Source organism: Triticum urartu, chromosome 3, assembly GCF_003073215.2.
Source record: "Triticum urartu cultivar G1812 chromosome 3, Tu2.1, whole genome shotgun sequence".
Taxonomy (NCBI): domain Eukaryota; kingdom Viridiplantae; phylum Streptophyta; class Magnoliopsida; order Poales; family Poaceae; genus Triticum; species Triticum urartu.
The window spans coordinates 407,177,830-407,194,645 of record NC_053024.1 but is presented as its reverse complement, the minus strand read 5'-3'; the positions used below and the strand labels follow the sequence as shown (position 1 = coordinate 407,194,645).

At 51.0% G+C, this 16,816-nt stretch overlaps 1 protein-coding gene across 1 annotated transcript; it reads left to right on the top strand.

The window, feature by feature from the left end:
• Positions 1-13,446: 13,446 nt before the first annotated feature.
• LOC125544132 (aspartyl protease family protein 2-like) lies at positions 13,447-15,189 on the top strand. Its single transcript, XM_048707713.1, has one exon. The coding sequence runs from the start codon at positions 13,510-13,512 to the stop codon at positions 14,974-14,976; it is 1,467 nt and encodes a 488-aa protein (XP_048563670.1). The 5' UTR covers positions 13,447-13,509; the 3' UTR covers positions 14,977-15,189.
• Positions 15,190-16,816: the final 1,627 nt, after the last annotated feature.

Sequence of the window (16,816 nt, the reverse complement as noted above, 5' to 3'; positions counted from 1 at the left end):
TGGAGAAGGCCCCAAGATGGGATCTCACGGGTATAGAAGGTTGCGGCGGTGGAAATAGGGTTTCGTGGTGCTCCTGGATGTTTTCAGGGTATATGGGTATATATAGGAGGAAGAAGTATGTCGGTGGAGCTGCCAGGGGCCCACGAGGGTGGGGGCGTGCCTACCCCCTGGGCGCGCCTCCCTGCCTCGTGGCCTCCTCGCTTCTATCTTGATGTCCACTCCAAGTCTCCAGGATGACGTTTGTTCAAAAAATAACTCTCCCGAAGGTTTCATTCCATTTGGATTCCGTTTGATATTCCTTTTCTGCGAAACACTGAAATAGGCAAAAAAAAGCAATTTGCACTGGGCCTTTGGTTAGTAGGTTAGTCCCCAAAAATATAAAAAGTTATATTAAAGCCCATTAAACATCCAAAACAAATAATATAATAGCATGGAACAATCAAAAATTATAGATACGTTGGAGACGTATCAGCTGACACGTGTTTCCTCCGGCTAATCAGAATTTTACACGTGGAAATTTCCCATTGGTCCAGACTGTGAACGGGTTATCGGATCCAAAGCCGGACCCGATAGCTTGACGGCAGCCCGTTACGGTGGATACCACGTGTCGGTCACCCTTGACAAAAGCACTTCTATGATGCGCGATTTATCTGTAACGCCCACGATGCGGCTATATCTCCCACGTGTCGAGGCATGACTTAGAGGCATAACTACATGGTGGTTGTGTCACAAGAGGGGTAATCTTCACACAATCCCATGTACTGAATAAGAAAGGGATAAAGAGTTGGCTTACAATCGCCACTTCACACAAATAACAAGTTAAACATACATCATCCAGAGTACAATCAAGGTCCGACTATGGAACCAAAATAAAAGAAGACAACCCCAAAAGCTAGATCCCTAATCGTCCCAACTGGGCACCACTACTGATCAGCAGGAAACGAAGCATAATAATGACCAAGGACCTCGTCGAACTTCCACTTGAGTTCGGTAGCATCACCTGCACCGGCATCATCGGCACCTACAACTGTTTTGGTAGTATCTGTGAGTCACGAGGACTCAGCAAGCTCAAAACCAGCGAGATCAAGACTATTTAAGCTTATGGGTAGGATAAGGTAATGAGGCGGAGCTGCAGCAAGCACTAAGAAAATATGGTGACTAACATATGCAAATAAGAGTAAGATGAGAAGCTCCGCAACGGTCGTGAAGTTAGAAGTGATCAAGAAGTGATCCTGAAACTACTTACATTCAAACATAACCCAAAACCGTGTTCACTTCCCGGACTCCGCCGAAAAGAGACCATCAGTCAAGTGTCAAGTTCTCTACAATCGGATATTAACAAATTCCCATCTGCCACATAACCGTAGGCACGGCTCTCGAAAGTTTATACCCTACAGGGGTGTCCCAACTTAGCCCATGACAAGCTCACGATCCGCGGAGACAATCCTCCATCACGAGACACCCGATCAGACTCGGAATCCCGGTGCACAAGACATTTCGACAATGGTAAAACTAAACCAGCAAGACCGCCCGACTGTGCCGACAAATCCAGATAGGAGCTGCACATATCTCGTTCTTAGGGCACACCGGATAGGTCAAGCTACGAGTAAAACCAGCCCTCAAGTTTCCCCAAGGTGGCCCCGCAGGCTGCCCGTTTCGGACCAACACTCAAAGGAGCACTGGCCCGGGGGGTGGGGGTTAAAATAAAGATGACCCTCGGGTTTGCAACCCAAAGGGAAAGTTATAGGTTGTTAGTCAAATGTAAAACCAAGGTTGGGCCTTGCTGGAGGAGTTTTATTCAAAGCAAACTGTCAAGAGGGTCCCATACCCCTCATCATGTTAGGGACATAAAATCAAGGAACATAAGACCGGTATGACGGAAAACTAGGGCGGCAAGAGTGGGACAAAACACCAGGCATAAGGCCGAGCATTCCACCCTTTACCAAGTATATAGATGCATTAATTAAAATAAGAGATATTGTGATAAACCAACATAACCATGTTCCAACATGGAACAAACTTCAACTTCACTTGCAACTAACAACGCTACCAGAGGGACTGAGCAAAAGTAGTAACTTAGCCAAACAACGGTTTGCTAGGAAGGTGGATTAGAGGCTTGACATGGCAACATGGATGGCATGATAACAAGTGATAGGTAGCACGACATAACGATAGAGCGAACAACTAGCAAGCAATGATAGGAGTGATATCAAGGGTAATGGTCATCTTGCCTGAGATCCCGCAAGGAAGAAGAACGAGTCCATGAAGAAGACAAACAGACGTAGTCAAACGACTCCTCACAACTCCGAAACGAAACCAAAGCTAATGAGAGAAGCAAACCGGAAAGAAGTAAGCAAAATGGTAAACAACCATCACATGCACATGACATGATGTGCAACCAAGTATGATGCATGTCCGGTTTAATGAGGCATCGCATGGCAAGGCAAAGTGCAACAACCAATACTACAAGTTAAGTGGAGTTCAATATGCAACGAGTTGCATATTGACGAAACAACACATTCAAACATTTAGTTCACTCTCGTTTGTGTACCCAACAATATTAAATGTTATTAAACATGGTAAGAGGTGAATCATAATAAAACTACTATTTAGGCAAGTTTAAATTAGGCCGGAAACAACAAACAACAATTCCGAAAAATCCTCATATGCAAGTTCTAGAGTTGGTACTGTTCTGACCTAAACCATATTTTAGAGTTTTTGAAGATGCAAAGTAATGCCACCATGTTAAACTATGAATTTTTCTGCCCCATTTACATATAAATATTATTTAAATCCGAGCTACTATTAATTAGTTATGAAATAAATCATTTTAACAAGTCATTTGAGCAAATTTAAACAAACAACATTTTAAACATTTTAAACATAGATGAAAGTTGCATAATATGAAACTAGATGAAATTCTAAGCATTTTTAATATATAAAGTTTTTACATATGATGCACAGTTGATGAGTTATTAAATGCATGAAGTAAGAGGGCTTTTTTGTAAAACAACACTTTCTGGATTAAATAGAAAAAATCGCCCTGGCAAGGAAAAACCATAACGGGCCGAAACTGGCTGGGCCACAGTAGGAGCATGCCAAGGGCGGGGCGGCTCACTGTAGGATCGAAAGTATGTCTAGAGGGGGGGTGATTAGACTACTTGACCAAATAAAAACTTAACCTTTTCCCAATTTTAGTTCTTGGCAGATTTTAGCTATTGTAGGACAAGTCAAGTAATCATAACACAATTCAAGCAAGCATGCAAAGAGTATATTGGCAGCGGAAAGTAAAGCATGCAACTTGCAAGAATGTAAAGGGAAGGGTTTGGAGAATTCAAACGCAATTGGAGACACGGATGTTTTTCCCGTGGTTCGGATAGGTGGTGCTATCCTACATCCACGTTGATGGAGACTTCAACCCACGAAGGGTAACAGTTGCGCGAGTCCACGAAGGGCTCCACCCACAAAGGGTAACGGTTGTGCGAGTCCACGGAGGGCTCCACCCACGAAGGGTCCACGAAGAAGCAACCACCCACAAAGGGTCCACGAAGAAGCAACCTTGTCTATCCCACCATGGCCATCGCCCACGAAGGACTTGCCTCACTAGCGGTAGATCTTCACAAAGTAGGCGATCTCCTTGCCCTTACAAACTCCTTGGTTCAACTCCACAATCTTGTCGGAGGCTCCTAAGTGACACCTAGCCAATCTAGGAGACACCACTCTCCAAGAAGTAACAAATGGTGTGTAGGTAATGAACTCCTTGCTCTTGTGCTTCAAATGATAGTCTCCCCAACACTCAACTCTCTCACATGGGATTTGGATTTTGTGGAAAGAAGGTTTGAGTGGAAAGCAACTTGGGGAAGGCTAGAGATCAAGATTCATATGGTAGGAATGGAATATCTTGGTCTCAACACATGAGTAGGTGGTTCTCTCTCTCAGAACATATGAGTTGGAATTGTGTATGTGTTCTGATGGCTCTCTCCACGAATGAAGAGGATGTGGAGGGGTATATATAGCCTCCACACAAAATCCAACCGTTACACACAGTTTTCCAATCTCGGTGGGACCGAATCAACAAACTCGGTCGGACCGAAAAGGTAACCCTAGTGACCGTTAGAGATTTTCGGTGGGACTGACATGCAACTCGGTAGGACTGATATGGTTAGGGTTTGGGCATAACGTAATCTCGGTGAGACCGATTACACAAACTCGGTGAGACCGATTTTGGTAATTAGCTAACCAGAGAGTTGGTCAGGCAAACTCGGTGGGACCGATTTGCTCTTTCGGTGAGACCGAAAAGTTACAAAAAGGAAACACTGAATTTACATTGCAATCTCGGTGGGACCGATTCGCTCTTTTGGTGAGACCGAAAAGTTACGAAAGGGAAACAGAGAGTTTGCAATCCCATCTCGGTGAGACCGAGATCCCTATCGGTAGAACCGAATTACTAGGGTTTGGCAATGGCTTATGACAAGTGAAACTCGGTGGCGCCGGATAGGAAGAATTGGTAGGACCGAGTTTGGCTTAGGGTTTAGGTCATATGTGGGATATGGGAAAGTGGCTGAGGATTTTGGAGCATATCATTAAGCACATGAAGCAAGAGGCTCATTAAGCAACACCTCATCCCTCCTTGATAGTATTGGCTTTTCCTAAAAACTCAATGTGATCTTGGATCACTAAAATATAAAATGAAGAGTCTTGAGCTTTTGAGCTTGAGCCAATCCTTTGTCCTTAGCATTTTGAGGGTTCCACTTTCACATCCATGCCATGCCAATCATTGAGCTTTCCTGAAATAGTCATCTTGGAATAGCATTAGCTCAATGAGCTATATGTTGTTATGAATTACCAAAACCACCTAGGGATAGTTGCACTTTCACTCACCCTGGGCCAAGGCCCGGTCGGGCAGAGGAGGGAGGCTGGAAGGGGCGCTCAGCCTCTGGTGGCTGGGGCCTGCGCGGGAGCTGCGCTAGGCCGGGCGAGCGGTGGCCCATGCGGGCGAGCGGCACCGTCGTCCTCCCGAGATCCCGCTCGAGCAGGAGGCAGGGGCGGCGACTGCCGTGGTTGCCAGGCCGGATCTCGGCCGGAGAGGGTGGCGGCGCGACTAGGTCGACGTGGACGGGGAGAGAGAGGAGGAAGAGAGAGTGAGGTGAGGGAAAAAAGGCGGCCTGGACTCATCTCCGGCGATGGCAGCGGCAGATGGCTCCGGCGAGCGAGGTTGAAGCGCGGGGTCGGGTTGCGGCGAGATCCGGGAGGCCAGCTCGGGGAGGAGCGGGACGAGCCCCTCGGCGTAGGGCGACGCGCCTGCGGGTGCGCGGCAGTGGCGCAGCTCCGGGCCCGGGCAGGCTCCCGATGGGCCTCGCGGGCCAGCGGCTGGGAGGTGGGAGGTGGTGGTTGCGGAGTGGAGGAAGCTGGCAGCGGTGCGGTTTTCGAGGAAAACACTAGGGTTTCCAGATGAGGAAGGCTAGGGCGTCCATATATAGCAGTTTTTGGCTAGGGTTAGGGGGTTTTGCTCTATTTCATAGTCGTTCGATCTCCATTGGACGGTCCGGAGCGGAGGGGGTAGGCGGGTGGGCTAAAGGGCTGTATAGGATGGCTTGGGCTGAGAGGAGAGAGGAGGAGTGGAGCCCAATGATAGTTTTCGGAGACCGAAAACGTCCGACGTTAGACCGGCTATATTGCGGCCATATGTTTAACGGATGGGCTATCAAACGAGCTCTGAATGCGACGAAACTTAGCAAGCGGTCTACCAACACTCAAATAAGACCGCACGCCAACTTTCGGCCCATTTCAAGAACATTCTTATGCCACTTATAAAATGATATTTTGGAGGTGTCGCGGGCGCGTGAGAGAGTCTGGGACTCCAAAACAGACAACGGAGAGAACTGGGGAACTGGGACGGATGCAAGTTTTGAAAAACATGATGATGCAATGCACATGATGACATGGAAAATATGCAGCACACAAGCAAATGACATGGCAACAACGGCGAATGACTGGAAGACACCTTGTTGTACTGGTGGCCATTGACCACAAAGTTGACCTCCAGACAGTGGCCTTCTGCAAGCCTTGCAAACACTTGAGAACGCTGAAGAACTCTGATGTCATTGTGAGAACCAGCCATGCCGAAGAAAGAATGCCATATCCACAAATCTTGTGAAGACACCACTTCAAGTATGATAGTAGCACCTTTCACATGCCCCTTGTACTGACCCTGCCAAGCAAATGGACGATTCTTCCACTTCCAGTGCATACAAGCAATACTACCAAGCATGCCTAGAAAGCCCCTCTCGACACTGATCGCTAACAACCTCTCTGTATCAGCGGCGGTGGGCTCTCTCGGGTACTCAGGGTCGAACACTGTCACCATGGCCTTGTAGAAACTATACATTGAGAGGAGACATGTGGACTCACTCATACGAACATACTCATCCACAAGATCACCAGGAATCCTTATGGAAGCATGTGGATAGCCAATGTGCATTTCTGGTAAGAAGAGCAGCCAAGCTTGCCAAGGGCATCCTCTTTGCACTCAAAGTATGGATCATATGCTACCACTCCCTCCCGAATATGATTGAACACATGTCTCTCCATACAGAAGCGGCGGCAAAATTTGTGTGGTTGGAAGAGTGCGCTATTCTCAAAGTAATCGGCGTAGAGAAGGGTGTGGCCTCTCTCTCTAATGCGTTTCAAGGCCAGAACATGGCCAGGGATTGATCCCCTTTACCGAGGCCGCTTCCTATTAATGTGGTCGTGGACGACCAATGCAGTCGCCACAAGCTCTTCATCATCCGAGGACGAATCATCCGATGAACAAATGAAGTTGTAAAAGAAAAACGCATCCCGGCTATCCATGATACCTTGTGAGCAACGGGTCAAACACCTTGCAGTCATGGTGGAGAGGCGCCCGGAAAGAGCAAGTCGATAAAGTGAAGCAAGCTTGGTGCTGATGGGGTGGGCGTGCTGTGGCAATGCAACATCTGCCGGAAGTTGTTGGGGTCGCCGGCCGACGCTGACGGCCGTAGCTTCTATCCCACCGGCAACAAGGAACTACGAACACCGCCAAAAAACTCTATCGAAACATGGGCATGGTGCTGCTATGACATGGCGTGGTTGTGGGGCGGACGAGCTTGATGGAAGGCGACGCGGCCAGGAACGGGAGTGGCGGCGGCGATGGCGGAGGGCGGCGGGAAGAAGGAAGAGAAGGGAAAGAGAAAAGTGGATGTGTCCCCGACGGGCAGGCCAGGGGGACTAGGGCGCGCGTCGCGCCCGTCCGCGCGTGTCAGTTCGGCCTCAAACACGACCCAACTTTGGGCTGGGAATGGGTCGAAAGCGGACCGAAAACGGATAATGGTCCATTTGCTCCGTGCGTTGGACGACCTATTTTGTCCATTTGCCCCCAAACAAATGCGGCCGGACCATTTTGGGTCGCGCATTGGAGTTTGCCTCACTCCACCCCAACCCATGCAACCCTTCTCCAAGAATGCACGCTGGTGGGCAGGCACCACCCGCCCCGCAGAGGCGCAGCTAGATAGAAAAGCACAAGATCTCATTGGGGGGGAAGAGAGATATAGAGAGGAAAAAGAAAGAAGATAGCAAACATGGGAGATGGATTGGAAAGCCCAGATCAAGCGGCTAGGGGTATTGGTGCATACAGGCCTGAGCACAAACACTAGGAACCCAGGTACCTCTGATCAGCACATGAAAACTTGTCGAAGATGGCTGCAATAATTTACTGAAAACAAGTTTTGGCATATCTTACAAACAGTTGCCCATTTATGACTGTCTAGCAACCTAGGCAAATCATACCCTGTACCTATGCATGATAGATGGTTGGTGTTCATTATCAAACTATACCGACCATGTTGTGCGGACCGCGAAAGCCATCCAACGTAGCCCTGTATCGGTCTGTGGAGCGGTCCGGACGTGATTTTTCCCGCAAACCGAAGATAAAAGTGGGGAGGTTTACGAGAATCCGGACTGATCCCAAGCCTATTTCTGACTGCCCTGGCCCACCAAAACGCCTTCACCTCTCCCGCGCGTTCTCGGCCAACGCAGCTCTAGAGCGTCAATGCCCGCATTCATGCCTGCCCAAAGCGGACGCGGCCGCTCACTGGTCCTGGGATTGAAGTGGCGCGCCGGCCAAGAGAGCGCTGCCCGCGTTGCTTCCCAGTGCAGGTGACTGCCGCACGTTCAAACGACATGACGGCCGCCCGTCCGTCCGCTTGTCGTCCGCATTGATGGCATGCCATTGCCGAGACGTCTCCTCCGACGCCACCCGTCCGTCTGTCTGCCGCCGAACGGTGCTATATAAACCGCTGGCCCGGTGCCCCGACATACTCATAGTCATCCCTCTCCACACCACTCCCGCGATGGATACCACGGCGGCCAAAGCTCTCTGGGATGGGCTTATGTCGGAGCAGAAGAAGGCCATGGCCACCATTGCTGCCGACTGGAAGGCCGGCAGGAAGCCAGAGGACGTGCAAATGAAGACGCCTTCGACGACGAGCCAATGCCATCCTCCTCTTCCTCCGCGGCACCCTCCTCCTCTGCTCCACCCTCGCCGGTGCATTGCACCCTCACCATCGGCGAGGCCCGTGCCCATTGGACATGGTGCGGGAGGAGCAATTCCGGGAGGCGCAAGCCGATGCCAACTACAACCACAACCTCCTCCAGGAGCATCTTCAGGCGGAGGAGCAGGTCGCCGCCGGCAGGGCGGTCGTGCCGGACGCGGACCTGGCGGTGCAGGAGGCACTGCTCGAGTCCTACCGCTCCGGCCACGAGATCTGCCTCGTCCGCTGGCAGTACCGGCAGCGGGTGGCGGAGGTGGCGGTCATCGGCAAGGAGTGCGACGAAAACACGAGTGAGGCGTTGTTCGGCGACATTGACGAGAAGGACATCACCGAGATCACACCCCAATGCCACGACCACGAAGAAGCCGACACGTACGCGGGCCCCACTGACAGTGAGGAAGAGTAGTGCATGGCAGGTCACCGCTGCTCGGGTCCCAGAAAGGCCACCGCTCCTCCCCTCCCGTCGATGCCAAGCTTGGCGGGCTCACCATCTTCGGCCGGTTAGTCGCTTGGCGGCAACGTCAAGGCGGACAACTTCAGTTCCTAGGGCTTCGTAGGCGGAGGTCACGGAGGCGGAGCTAGAAAAGGCGAAGCTTTCTTCTCTTGGTTCATTCATTTAGATTAGATATTAATTATACTTCATAGCCCGCCTAGGACCGCTTTGATGTATTTGTAATGAAATCCGTCATGTTTATATGAAATCCGTCATATTTGTATGAAATCCGGTTGAGTTTGCATGAAATCAGGCCATGTTTGCACGAATTTAGTCCGGTTGGTTTAATTTGTTGTGAAAATGTATACGGCCAGTGTTGGATGGCTGTCTCCCGCATCCGTGTCCGCGGACTGGTCCCCCCTGTACGCGGACGGACGCGGGAGGTTTTTCTCGGTTGCCGTTGGAGATGCCCAGTGGATGGAACTGAATATCTTAGCTAAAGCAAGCTTCTGGGTGTGTGATAAAAATAAAATAGAATGAAATATATCATAACGAAACTTCAGTGGTGAAGATAGCAGTGTTCCTCTGCTCGTGTTCATCCTCCCTCACTACTTGCAAAACTATAAAGTGGGGACATACCATGAAAAAAGTTTGAGGTCATCTCTCCCCACTGAATATATCTTACATGACACTGAACACTACTCAGAACCAGGATGATATGTACTAACAATCTCTTAAAAATGATTAAGTAATAAAATTATGTAGGTTCGAGTTTACAATTATAAGCTGACATGAAAACACAAAAGTGCTTTGAACTGTAGGTTTTAGTTTTTCACACCAAAAGAGCCGCACACGCACACGCACGAAAGAGGCAGAAATATAGGGAGGTTCCACATGAGAGAAGCTGCTCTCTTGGTCATCTATGGATGATCCAAAAATCTGAAGGAAACATACTCTTGGTCAAACTGAACAAAAGCTAAAAGGTTTGAAATATTAAGAAAGAGGAGTAACTATAACACAGACCGCCAAACTAAACAAGGGTTTTAGACTGAAAAACAAAATGATACAAGACTCAAACAGAAATACTAAAACTGTTGCACAGATTAAATAAACTACAAGACTGAAAACTAAACTGAATATCTGATTAAAATATTTTACTGAAAACTAAGAAAAGAAATCTAAATAAAAGACTGAACAATGACTACTCAACTAAGCAAAACTGAAAACTTAAAATGGTACAATATTGAAAATGCTGAAAATAGATAACTGAAGAAAACTAAGAAACGAAATATAGAAATTCTAAACTAAGGAATAATGAAAAACAGAAAAATGAGAAGAGAGATTTGATTATCTGCCAAACCTAAAATGAGTAATCAACTACTCCCTCTCTTCACTTTTGTAAGTCTTTTTCTTATAAAAGGAGGTTAAACCCCCGACCTCTGCATCAATCAATGCATGCAGCCATCTTTATTAATTATTCCATAAAGGTCTGACAAAAACATACATCTATTCATCTGAACTCGTCACTCACACCTACATACTCGATAATGTGGAGTGCTCTCAACCCTCATATCTAAAACCGGTGTCGTCGGCGATCCATCCACATAACGTATCGAGACCAACAGTCGGTGCTGCCTAGCTAAAGAGCACACCATATGCATACGTTTTAAAAGCCGTCATCATCATTGGACCACTGACCCAACTTCAGGAGAGAGATCCGTGTCGTCCTTGCCATTCCAGACATCTGTTGATGCCACCACGGCACCCAAAGGCGCCAACGCCCTGTGCTCGTCCGTCCAGATGCAAAGACTGGAAGATCTGTCGTGCATAGCACCTGCCAACCAGGCATGACTCAGCGTAGCAGCTGTCGGTCAGGCATGACTTGGTAGCTCCACCGAATCTCCGTGCAAGACGAAGCCGCTCCATCTCCTACCTCTGTCTTCCAACGATGCTCCACGAACGATGCTCCCAAGAGAGAAATGACATTGTAGTACTGCCATCGTCCGATCCGGAAGACCAGATCCTAGGATTTCCCCCGAAGCAGCACGAGTGGGTCAACAACATTTACACGACGATGCCTGCATCAAAGTAACGGCGCAAAACGCCGCCATCACCCGCTAACGGCTTGGTTTTCACCGGCAACTATGTCTCCCTGACTCGTAGCCGGGACTAGATGGCGAATCTCGAGATCCGACCACCCAGTCGCAGGCCGACCACCTCTAGCGAAAGAGATGAACACCACCGCCGGCTGCACCGATCAGAATAGATCTAACCGGAGGTGCCGCCGACATGACCACTAGGACCTCCACGCCACTGCCGCCGATCCAAAGGAAGATGGCACGCCGCCACCCGCCGTGCGCCGCCGCACGAACAGGGCAGGCCGCCGCACCCGCAGCCCGCGCCGCCTCTAACGTCGCTGCGCCACAGCCATCGCCATTGCCAACACTACCACCACAGCCGCCATTAGGATGTCGGCCGGCCGCCACACCGCCGTAGTCTAGATCTGGGCCGCCATGAACCAGATCGGCGCCGCCGCAGTCTATATCGGGGTCACACCCTCGAGCCAGGGCGCCCCGCGTCACCCTATGACCCGAGAGAGGGAGGAGTGCCTCCGCCACCGCCATCACATGCACAGGTTATGCCTGGCGCCGACCACCGGTGGCGACGGAGGGGGGAGAGGAAGTAGCGGTGACCCGGCGACTAGGGTTGGAGCCCCTTAGTCGCCCGCATAGGGGGCGACAGAGGGGAGGGGAGGGGATGGAGAGGAGATGAAAGTAGCAGGCAGGGGCGGCAGCCAAAATTGAACTGTTTTAGGTGTTGTCTTAAATGTATGAAAGGTCTTACAGAAGTGAACATATGGAGTATGTAACTTAAAACTAAACTGAATATCGCGTTAAAATAGATTAGTGATAAATCAAATAGATGACTGAAAACTAAACGACTATCTGATCAAACTGAATACCAAGGTCCGAGAACTATCTGCCAAACCCAAAATGAGTAAATCAACTACATAACCAAAAACTAAGTTGAATATCTGATCAAAATAGATTACCGGAAACTAAGAAATGAAAATCAACGAGCGACTATACCACAAAATGAGCGGAACCACCATGGGTAAATGATAAATTACAACCGAAAATGAATCAAGTCCGCTATTCATCATTCAACTGAATTTCATTTCAGTTTAGGTCGAATGAATTCTCAGAAAGTGACACCCAAATGAACAGATAATCTAATAAACTAAACACCTATCATTTATTAAAGAGTACACTGACTAAATTAATGAATGAAACACTGAATGGAACTCAAACAAACCTACGTGTAGTGGGTTTGCGTCAGTGATGAAATCCAGCAAAAGACGGAAAAAGAAGATGAAAATATACAAAGTGAATCATAATAGATGACTAAGAGATAACTAATCAAGAAACAAGATAATACATCTATAAATTCGTAGAAAATGTAATGTGGAAATGAGCCCAAGACATTTAATGATGACAAATGCATAGCTCTGGATATTGTACTTGTGAAAAAAGCATCGGTCACACCCTGACATGATTCAGAACAAGCATCACCCTTACACAAATCATGGCTTCCTGCAATGAAAATCCATACCGTCTCTACTCATAGCACAAAAGATGTCTGAGAAAACTGTCATAAGTATAAAAGAATAAAATCATCGGCTGTCTCATCCAAAAGGGAAGAAGGGTGAGCTGATGCAAACATCAATCCTCGAGAAATCCTCCAAGTGGGACTGCCATGGGTAGTTCTATCGTTTCAGATACTCCCACCAAAAAGCAGGCACCAAAAAACAGGCACAAAGGCCGTGTTGCTGTGACACACACCTGAATCACATAAACATAGATCACACTCATCACCATCAGCTAAAGCATAGAAAAGCATCAGCAACTAGTGAATCACACCTAGGGGAAAATCGTGATGCCACTATGAAAACCAGATTTCCCTATTCGATTTCGCCATGTGATTACCGGATTATGAGTTCAAAACATTAAACACGCAGTAGCAAGAAAATGATACCAGGCTGAGCGGGGGATTTGGGCAGGGGAAAAGCTCGTCCTTCCTCCCGGCCGGCAAACAATGGCTTGCTCCGTCACCTTGCGCGTTTGCTCTTGCTTCCCGCTGCAAGCCGGATGATACGCCGACACCACACACAAGACGTGTCCACACCACCAGGTCTTCCCACAGTCAAATTTGTCATACTCCTCTGCGCAAAGCAACATTTATTCTTGATATAAAAAGCAACATTTATTCCTATCCCACCCCACCGCCGCTGCCAACCCAAACATCCGCAAAGAACTAGTATCTCATTAATTGCCCCGCCGTCTAATCGCCCAATAATTACCCCGCACCCTTCTAATCTTAATTTAATGCAATCTCCTGCTAATGGTGATGACTCGCGCACTCTTTCCTTCTTATACACGCCGCGCCGCGCCGCTCCACTCCACTCCAGTACAGCACCGCCCCACCTCCAGTTCACACTCCCCTCACATGCCCATGGCGCCTCCGCCTTTGCTCCCCCTCTCCGCGCTCCTCCTCCTGCTCGCCGCCGCCTCCCATGCCTCTGCCAAGCCCGTCCAGACTCAGGCCCTCCTCGCCACCCCTCTCTCGCCCGACCGTGTCTCCGCCCCGTCGGAACTAGCCCCCGACGACGACAGCAACGTCTTTGCCGCTGCCGAGGACGCCGCCGCCTCGACAGTTCGTTTCCGCGTGGTCCACCGGGATGACTTCTCAAAGAACGCCACCGCGGCCGAGCTGCTCGCGTACCGGCTGGAGCGGGACGAGAAGAGGGCGGCACGCCTCTCTGCGGCCGCCGGCGCGGCCAACGGCACGCGTCGCGGCGGCGGAGGGGTCGTGGCCCCGGTGGTGTCCGGGCTGGCCCAGGGGAGCGGGGAGTACTTCACCAAGATCGGGGTGGGGACGCCCGCCACGCCGGCGCTCATGGTGCTCGACACCGGCAGCGACGTCGTGTGGCTGCAGTGCGCGCCGTGCAGGCGCTGCTACGAGCAGTCTGGCCAGGTGTTCGACCCGCGCCGCTCGCGCTCCTACGGCGCGGTCGGCTGCGCCGCTCCGCTTTGCCGCAGGCTCGACTCCGGCGGCTGTGACCTGCGCCGCAGTGCGTGCCTCTACCAGGTCGCTTACGGCGATGGCTCCGTCACCGCCGGGGATTTCGCCACCGAGACCCTCACCTTCGCCGGCGGTGCCCGCGTGGCGCGCGTCGCTCTGGGGTGCGGCCACGACAACGAGGGTTTGTTCGTCGCGGCGGCGGGCCTCCTCGGGCTCGGCCGAGGCAGCCTATCCTTCCCCACCCAGATCTCCCGCCGTTATGGGCGGAGCTTCTCGTACTGCCTTGTGGACCGTACCTCGTCGGCCAACTCCGCCTCCCGCTCTTCGACCGTGACCTTCGGCTCCGGCGCCCTAGGCTCCACGGTCGCCTCGTCCTTCACCCCGATGGTCAAGAACCCTCGGATGGAGACGTTCTACTACGTGCAGCTCATCGGTATCAGCGTGGGCGGCGCGCGCGTCCCTGGCGTGGCGAACTCCGACCTCCGTCTCGACCCGTCGTCCGGGCGTGGCGGCGTCATCGTGGACTCCGGCACGTCCGTGACCCGGCTCGCCCGCCCGGCCTACTCGGCTCTGCGCGACGCATTCCGGGGGGCAGCCGCGGGGCTCCGGCTCTCGCCCGGCGGGTTCTCCCTGTTCGACACGTGCTACGACCTGAGCGGGCGCAAGGTGGTGAAGGTGCCGACCGTGTCGATGCACTTCGCCGGTGGCGCGGAGGCGGCTCTGCCCCCGGAGAACTACCTGATCCCGGTGGACTCGAAAGGGACGTTCTGCTTCGCGTTCGCGGGCACGGACGGCGGCGTGTCCATCATCGGCAACATACAGCAGCAGGGTTTCCGGGTGGTGTTCGACGGCGACGGCCAGCGCGTCGCCTTCGTGCCCAAGGGCTGTTAAGAGTAACGTCGCTTGATTAGCGGATGAAAGTACGGCTTTGTCAGTCATAATTTAATCATGAGGGGCTCCCTTAGTTAAGGTGATGGGTGAGAGCTTTGGATGCTGTGAAAGCCCTGGCGGTGCGCAGAGTTGTCGGGCAGGGCAGGGCAGGGTGTGAGGATAAGGCTGTAAAAGTGTTGGTTAAAAAAACAGGCTATCTCTCCTTTTCTAGCATTTCTCATCCATTTTACTGAACTCCAGTGGCCTTTTTACGTGCTGCTGCTGGACTACCGTGTTACTACTCCTTGCTCTCTTTGTTGGATCACACTTGCTTTTATTTTATAGTACTGTACTTTGAAGATCACACTTTCATCACACACACACACACACACACACACACACACACACACACAGCTTGGCCGGTTAGCTGTGCCTTGACAATTCCTTGGACACGAAATTGCCCTCTGCTCCGTCGTCATTTGGAAGCTCTCTAATTGTCGCCAGTGGGGTTAGTCCTAGATGTGGTCCCACTAATTGTCCAGGGCCGAAAATTGGGACCGAAGAGAGAGGCCACGAGAGAGATTGGCTCGAAATCGCGGACGGTTTGTTCGCCTCGCTGAGGAGAACGTTGGCGCTCGCTTTTGCTTTGCCGTTCTTCTGTGGTGGGGCTGCCTGCCTCGGGCACTGTGCCCCTTTTGGCTGTGTCTGTCGCTGTTGGCTGGGGCTCCTGCCACCTACTGTACTACCCCATGCATCCGAATTTCTTTAAAACACTCGTACCGTGCTGCGACCCGCGTCAGTGACTGCTGCTGATGGCAACGCTCCTCCGGTCCGGTTGAGGCTACTGGCTCACGCGCGGTGTAAACAGCGAGAGAGAGGAGGTGGTGGTGGCCGACCGGTTTCGCTAGAGGTGTAAACATGGCACATGGGAGGGGGAAGCGGAGGACACGGGAAAACAAGGCAGCCGTTTCACAAGGCCGCCACGCTCGATTGCGCCAGCTACTCATCTTCGCCAGCAAATGCGTACAATGCCGTGTAGTGCAGGGGCAGACATGATGAAACTCAACTGTACGCGTCGGAACGAAGGATGAAAGTACGCGTTTTCCTTTTCTAGTTGTACAAAATCGGGACGCGGCATCGGTGCATGGCGTGCTCCGTCCACAAATCCTGCCTGCATTCGCTCCCTCCTGCACCCGTCCGTCGCCACGCGGCTTTATTACTAGGAGGAAATAGCACCGACGGTGCGTGACCCGCCGCATAATGTCAATGTGTACACACTACACATAGTACATAGCAAGCCATCCACAACTGGCCGGACCACCCGCTACTGCTCGGGTACTAGTAGTACCAACTCGCGACGGCGAAGAAGAAAGAACCCCGTGCCTTCTTTTTTTTTCGTGAATACGCAAAGCTTGCATATCTTTTCATTGATAGAAAAAAATGAATGAGTATAATAAAGGATACGACACATGACATAAACGCAAGGAGGCATGATCATGGTAACCGAAGCAGAGAGACAAGGAGTGCTCAGCCCAAACAGGGGGAGATGACACAACTAAACCCACTAGTCCTAAACAGAGAGGCAAACCAAACTAACACAATGTCAAACATCTTTAAATTCAACATCGGGGACACCGCGAGCAAACAAGATAGCGCCTTCAAGAAGGGGTGCGACGTCATGACGCCGCCGCCATCCGATCCGAAGAACCGGGCCTAGGGTTTCCCTCAATGCTCGAAGAGGGACACGGATAAAGGCCATGGCAGCGCCTCCAGGAAGGGAAACGGCACTCGCAAGTGCCGCCGCTGCCAGCATCGGCAAGCCGAGCATGGATTTTGCCTGGCCTGAGTCCGAGTAATCCCA